The sequence below is a fragment of the Sardina pilchardus genome, chromosome 11 (assembly GCF_963854185.1).
Source record: "Sardina pilchardus chromosome 11, fSarPil1.1, whole genome shotgun sequence".
Classification (NCBI taxonomy): Eukaryota; Metazoa; Chordata; class Actinopteri; order Clupeiformes; family Clupeidae; genus Sardina; species Sardina pilchardus.
The window spans coordinates 8,848,431-8,855,930 of record NC_085004.1 but is presented as its reverse complement, the minus strand read 5'-3'; the positions used below and the strand labels follow the sequence as shown (position 1 = coordinate 8,855,930).

The 7,500-nt window shown below is 44.8% G+C and overlaps 1 protein-coding gene across 1 annotated transcript in view; it reads left to right on the top strand.

Annotated features, from left to right (window-relative positions):
• The first annotated feature begins 4,108 nt into the window (after positions 1-4,108).
• wfs1b (Wolfram syndrome 1b (wolframin)) overlaps positions 4,109-7,500 on the top strand; it is a 33,952-nt gene continuing 30,560 nt past the window's right edge. The window contains exons 1-2 of the mRNA XM_062549376.1: positions 4,109-4,255; positions 5,624-5,827. Coding sequence (XP_062405360.1) covers positions 5,626-5,827 — 202 coding nt within the window. The 5' untranslated portion in view covers positions 4,109-4,255; positions 5,624-5,625. The remainder of the gene's footprint in view (positions 4,256-5,623; positions 5,828-7,500) is intronic.

Sequence of the window (7,500 nt, the reverse complement as noted above, 5' to 3'; positions counted from 1 at the left end):
AAACATGCTCACAGTCACAGCCTCGCACACACGCGCGCGCACACACACACACACACACACACACACACACACACACACACACACACACACACAAACACACACACAGCACAAATCAAACACACACATGAGTGGCTAGGAGCATGGACACAGACATTACAACATGCTTAATTGACACCAGATGTAAGACTTCCCTACAAGCAAGATGCGAGCTGAGCTCACGGGGTCATTGTACTCATTTCTCCACAGTACAGCACCTCAGTCTTGTTCTGCCATGTGTCTGTTGCAACATCTGAATAAGCAGCCTAGCACACCACCTCACAGACGTATGTACAAACACTACACTCATATTGTGAGGGTGCAACAACATTATCTGTCTATTGCACAAGCATTACTAACAAAGGAAGCTCTTGTAACAGTACACATTGAAATTACATCAATGCCGCATGCGTAAAACCTCTTCTAAAATACACACACACACACGCACGCATACACACACAAATGGATTTACATAACAAGGAACGCATAAGAACATTATCTAAAATCTCCGGCTTTAGTAGTATTACCCAATATTACTGTGTGTATGTTTGTTTGTGTGTGTGAGAGAGAGAGAGAGAGAGTGTGTGTGTGTGTGTGTGTGTGTGTTTTGTTGAGATGGGTTTGGCTAAATATTTAGCTTCCCAGATATATGGAGGGGAGTCCATTACTGGGTTCGGCATTAGTTTGAGTGGTGTGTTTGAATGAAACATTTGGTACATTTTAAAAAGGAGTGTTTGTGTATATTTGTGTGTGTATGTGTGTGTTTGTGTGTGGCACACTCACGCACTGACACTTAAATTCCCCATAGCTATCCTCTAACTAACAAAACCTGAAGCTTCACACTTGTGAATGCATAAAGCCTAACTATGTGATCAGTTGTTTGAACACTGACCCCTCAGCTTTTTGACTAATGAGATGTGGTGTGTGTTTGTGTGTGTGTGTGTGTGTGTGTGTGTGTGTGTGTGTGTGTGTGTGTGTGTGTGTGTGTGTGTGTGTGTGAGCACACTAAAAGATTAAACTGGTCTATACAGCTGCAGTGTCCTTGACTGGCGTGTGTCACTCTCCTATCAAACGCATGCAAATTAATGCTGCTTAATCAGATTAGGCAATAGAGCTGGCTGAGGCCTGCACCTACCGACTGAGCTCGGCAATGACAGGCTTTTCTGCTGGTATGTGTGTGTGCATGTGTGTGTGCTTGTGTGTGTGTGTGTGTGTGTGTGTGCTTGTGTGCGTGCAAGAGAAAGAGAGAGTGTGTGTGTGTGTGTGTGCGTGCAAGAGAGAAAGAGAGTGAGAGATAGAAAGAAAGAGAGAGGGAGTGTGTGTGTGTGTGTGTGTGTGTGTGTGTGCAAACGGTTCAGGTCCACTTCAGGCCTTCACCTGTCCCTGCTCCATCCGTCCACTGAAGCACTGAATCAGCTGACCTCTGCTGGTACCTTTACACTGCCCTGATGGGGGCCTGCTTAAAACCCCTCTAACACACACACACACACACACACACACACACACGCACACACACACACACACACACACACACACACACCTTTTGGATAATATAATAAATGGAATAAATATATGACCAATCAAGGATATGCAATAGTTTATTAGTAGCCTACCAACAAGACGAGGTGGAAGTGTTGAAGTTAGTTGGTGGTTGTCTTCATTTGAGGTTTCAAGTTCCTGCAGCACACACGCACGCACGCGCGCACACACACACACACACACACACACAGGCCTTTCATGTCATGATGAAACACTGGTGCAGACCCTCTTTAACAGCACAGTAAAAGCAGCATTCCCCACATCCCACATCCCAGTACTTCTGATGAGTTACATGTAGCAGTAGCAGCAAGGAGCCACTACATGAAGGAGTTCCCATAAAAGATGTCGTTAATGTAATGAACATCATGTGTGGAGTTGCCAGGGTGCTGGTAAGCTCAAAGGGCAACTCTTTAGATTGTTTAAATCAATCATTTATGGAATATCCACATGTAGTTTCCACTTTATTCCCCCCCCGCATAAAGTAAATAAATATATTTAATAAATATTGAACAAAAATTGTTCCAGACACCTTGTAAGTGTACAAAATGAAAAGTGTAACTCATGCTCGGATTCAGAGCTGCAGGAACCGGAGTTCCAAAGGTCAGGTGTTGTGGAGATAAGTTTACTGTACCCAGCTACTGTGCCCCTCCCAGGCACTGCTGTTCTCGTTCTTCCAGCTCAAAGGAGCACATTTGCTTATTTGCTTATTTGCCATCCACCCCAGAGCTAGATAAGACAGCACGTACTCTTCTCTTCTCTTCTCTTCTTGGCTCATGCAATAACCCAGTCGACACCATTAGTAGAGAGCACTCACTGGAAGCAGGTTACACCGGTTAGCCATGCTTCATTTTAGCTATAACCTAGTAGCTGCAGGCTAACTGGTATAACAGTGAAAGATATATAAGGCATGTATAACCCATGCTAGCTAGGATAACATTGTGAGGCTGTGAGTGCACTTAAAAGATGTATTTGCACACTTGCACACAGGCTCAGTAAATGGAAATAGTATGGTTTAGCAAACTATACACTCCCTAATGAAATTAATTAGGAAACTTATTGTATTTATGGACTAATACAGTAATCTTATAAGAATACTTTAGATATCTTGGAAATCTTAAAGGCTAGTATTTCGAGACATATGTACTGTAGGACTACAATAAAACAATACTACTAACTAGGGCAAGATAGATATCATAAAAGTATTATGTACTAGCCTACAAGATCCACTACAGAAATCTTATTATTAATCATTACATAGTATAGTATAAGGGAGGGATGGATTTTGATTGGCTGATGATCATTTGACCTTCCAGTGGGATCACAGGTGGTCACGTCACGTCGATGTCTGATCCTCTCGGTTAGCATGATGTCTGCCTCCCTCTAGTGGACAAACCAGTGTACTCCCATTGGTTGAAAATTGCCTTGCGTCAGCATTTTACGGGTCTGGAATAAAGCCTCTGTTGCTGACGGATGTATTATTCTAGGAGATGTGGACACCCAGACGTGATCAAAGCAGCAAAATGAGGAAGTGTGATAGAAAAGTGACACAGATGAGTAGTGGGGGCATGCTGGTGGTATGTGATAAACAATGGTAGATATGTTGATATAACATGAAATGCGGGATGATAGCAATTAAGTAAGAGCATTGATAACCATTTAATGATTAGTCTGTAAAGTGCCACAGACATTCTGCCAGTAGAGTGAGATCAGAGATAAGTGTGCACACACACGCACGCACGCACACACGCACGCACGCACACACACACACACACACACACACACACACACACACACACACACACACACACACACACAGAGCGAGAGACAAGTAGTGAAAGTCCCCAAGGTCCTTCTTCAACAGCCGCACATTGCAGGGCAAGGAGTACCCCCCTGCCCTGGTAGATGTCCTGATAGCTCGCTCACCCCATAGCTCCCCCTGCCTTTCAGCTCATCCGGGTCGTTCTATTTCTAATGTAGGCCTACAGTTGATAAGCCTTGACTGGCTGGGGCCATTTTCAGGATAGGATTTGTGGCAAAATTCAGCATTCTTCTTCCTTAGGCAAGACTATTTCTCAAAGGGTCTTCACCCACTGGAGCTGGTTAATGTTCCTAACAGAGTAGGCTATAGCTGCAGTATAGACCTGCAGTGAAGAACTAAATCTCATAACTTTAATGCTATGTAGCCATGCCATTTTTTGTGAGTCTATTATCTGTTTGCATTAGCCCATTGTGTTCCCTTAGAGCCGATACTATTCAGTGTAGGCTCCCACTGAGGAGCTCTGTGGCATGGAAATTAATTCAAACAACTTGTTCCACGCACACTTGTCTCTCTCTGTGATCCATCGCGCCGCCGCGTCACCTTAGCGACTGTGCTGTCATCGACTTGTACGGTCTTGAAGAGCTTCAACTTCCTCTAATGACAGCCAATTATGTTTGCGGACGTTTTAACTGCCACAACTACTGTCCAATGGGAGTGTCATCTGAGGAAATGGGCGGGATTGTTTGGCTGCTCCACCAACAGCTGGCCGGACATCTGTAAGACCGAATTCACTCTCACAGCTCCGAAATGTTCCCTGCGATACTTTCATGGAAAATGGTTACGGGATGAAGGAGGAACAAGAAACAAGCCCATTCTAGCGGTTCAGAAAAAATCTCTCCTCAAGAGTCTAACTACTGCCCAGTGAGTATCTGGGGAGTCGTGTGCGGTTCTCCGTTTCCATTCGATGCTGTCCGAGTTGAGAGTTCCCAAATTCAGCACACTGTGTTCCACATGTATTTGTTTAGCAGAGATAGTTCTAGACCTATAGAGAATTTGTTTTGTTAATTGTATAGATAGTGTTTTGTTGTGTTGTCGTTCACTATAAGCAAACTTAGTCTTGGCTACTTTGTTATTCGCCACACTTTCGGTTTTGATGCTGCTGCGTTGCGTCAATTAGTCACGGTCAAGATGATAATAATAGACCTAGAACAGGACAACTAAAATCCCCCTGGATTAGTTTCTTGTTTCCTTTACGCAAGCTCAATGTCAGAAGTCAGGCAGTCATGGTTTCACATGATCTCTTGACTGCTGTTAATACTACGAGCTGTAACTCACGACCAGGATGCGCACAGTAGGTATACTGTCTTTGTTGGCATAAGAATCCATCTTTGGTGTGGATACTGTGGATCCCCCCGCACGCCAGGAGGGCACGTCAGACGTTCTTGCGGCACCGTTTGTCAGCGTGCCAGGGACTTCTCCCGAACATTACCGGGTTACCACTAACCTCACTGTACTCCTGTAGGCCTGCTGGCCTTCCAGCCAGCCACCGGTGCAGACAGCCGTTTGCCTGACAAAGTATGGCAGCGATGATGACAGGAATAACACGAAATATGAAACCTTGATGCCTGTGTCAGCAAGACCACACACACACACACACACACACACACACACACACACACACACACACACACACACACACACACACACACACACACACACACACACACAGGACATTGTTTTATGGGCTCTATCCTTCAGGGTTGGATTTGCTACACTGAGATAAGCTTGGGAGTGGCTATCATGTGTCTCTCCTTTTTTCTCTTTCTCTTTCCCACTACCTGACCACCTCCATGTTGACATTGTGTTTATGAATGCTGTAGTGCTGATGCTATGTTGTGGACTGCTTGTCTGTTGGCCTTTCAGACTAGCCTGGCACGCCCTCCCAGTGACGCAACGCCTTCAGGCTTTTGCTGCTGGTCTGGTCAACTGCTCATTGAGAAGGATTTCTGAGTTCCCGAAATCTGCGGAACTGCCCCCTTTGGTCGAGAACCAATCAACTTTGAGCAGCTCCAACGGCTCTGGGTAGAGGCGTGTTCAAGGCAGCGGAAAGAGTGTTGTTATTGGTTTAAACTCGGCAATCCGCTTTCTGACATCTACCAGTAGCAAACCGAGGCACTTAAAGGAGGCGGGTCAACCAGCGCTGGCAAGAAACCGTGCTAGCACAGGCTGTTGGTCAGACTAAAGTCTCGCAGAGCCTTTGAAAGTCGATGGTAATCAGGCTACTTTCAGACATGGATAGTCCATTACGCGGGGCTCCCCCGACACCTCCGCTGTCCCCTGGCCACTATGACGTGGGCTTCTCCCGCCCCCCGCACAGCCCTTCCCAGCAGTCCCGGCGCTCACAGCTCAACGCTGCCAGCGGGGTTTCTATGGCAACAGGGACCGACACGCCCAGCTCTAGCTCACCACAGCCTTCTCCGCAACACACTACAGGTGAGCCGTCAGACACACACACACACACACACACACACACACACACACACATACATGTGTATGTATACACGCACGCACATACACATACACACATGCACACGCACACACACACAGTCTAGCGGTGAGTGTTTGAGTGGATTTGGCCTTCACCTGGCCCTGCCAAACTCCATGCTTCATCCAAACCACTTCCATCAGCTGCTGCATTGCAGCTCAGCATACTGTAGATAAGAGCAAGCTAAAATTACCTATCTCCAACACACACGCACACACACACACATGCATACATACATATACACTTAAACACACATGCACATTCAGTGCATACAGTGCCTATAAAAAGTATTCACCCCCTTGAATATTTCCCCTTTCATAAATGGAATCTTTGTTCATTTATTAATGTACATTAGTAATACAATCATTTATAAACATCCCCTCTTCAAGGTGAAAGCAAAGTAATGTTAGTTAATTTAAAAGATATATAGTAAAAAATTAGCAATTACATAAAAAACAGCGGTCCAGCCAAGTAGTCTCACAGTTAGTGAAATGGTGATCAGCTGAGTGCAGTGGACATGTGTACAGTATAGCAATATGAAGACACCTGCGTCTGCACGGCCTAGTCACTGGTCAATCGGTATTCTTGCCTATAAGTCCACCATGAAGACAAAAGAACACCCCAAACAACTCAAAGTAGGGCTGTTCGATTTTGCCCAAAAATAAAATCTCGATTTTCTTCTCTCAAAATCCGATTTACGATTACGATTATTGTGAAATGACAAAAGGCAAGAATTTATTTCAAATATGCTGTTTTTTACTGAACATTTTGCAAATAACTTCCCCCCATAATTCATTTTAAATGATTGATATTAAGAAACTTTTGCCACAAAATTCAACACTTGCAAACATAAGTACCGTAATTACCCTATAGTTAAAGTGAAAAATCGATTTTTACGATTTCACATTCTTGTACGATTTAAAATAATAATCTCGATTACGATTAAAAATCGATTAATTGCACAGCCCTAACTCAAAGAAAAGGTTATTGACAAGTGAGGGGATGAATACGACACACAATCCTCAAGAACATCCCCTGGAGTTCAGTGAAATCCATCATTAAGGAATGTAAGGAATATGGCAAATCTGCACATCTGTCGAGACCAGGCCGTCACCACAAACTGAGGGACTGTTCAAGAAGAATGATGGTGGGGGAGGCCACAAAGGCACCTATGGAAAGCTTTAGCAGCTGTTTGTTCGGTATAAAGTAATGATCTCAACTAGAAGACATTTCTGTTATCGATTTGCCTTCTGATCATTGAGGCACATGCCCTCATCTTGTTGAATTATACGGCGATTGATGTTGATCTATCCTATGAAACATAATTGGCCAATATTGATCAATTCTGTTGCCCTGTTTAACTGTAATGAGCCCTGCCAGGGAAGACGAGCTGGAATTACCTACTGAACTACACCGCAGAGAGAAAACAACACATACTGTAGCCCAACTGTAGTTTACAGTGGTGTTCATCATCATCAGTGATGGAGGGTTTAGGTTCTGTAAGGTCCGGTGGGCAAACACGTTTCTGGTCCAGACGGCCTTGAGGGAGGCATGCCGCCACCACGTGTACGCCACACGGCGCCCCAGGCCTCCGTCACCACGAGGGTCTCCTGGTGTGTAT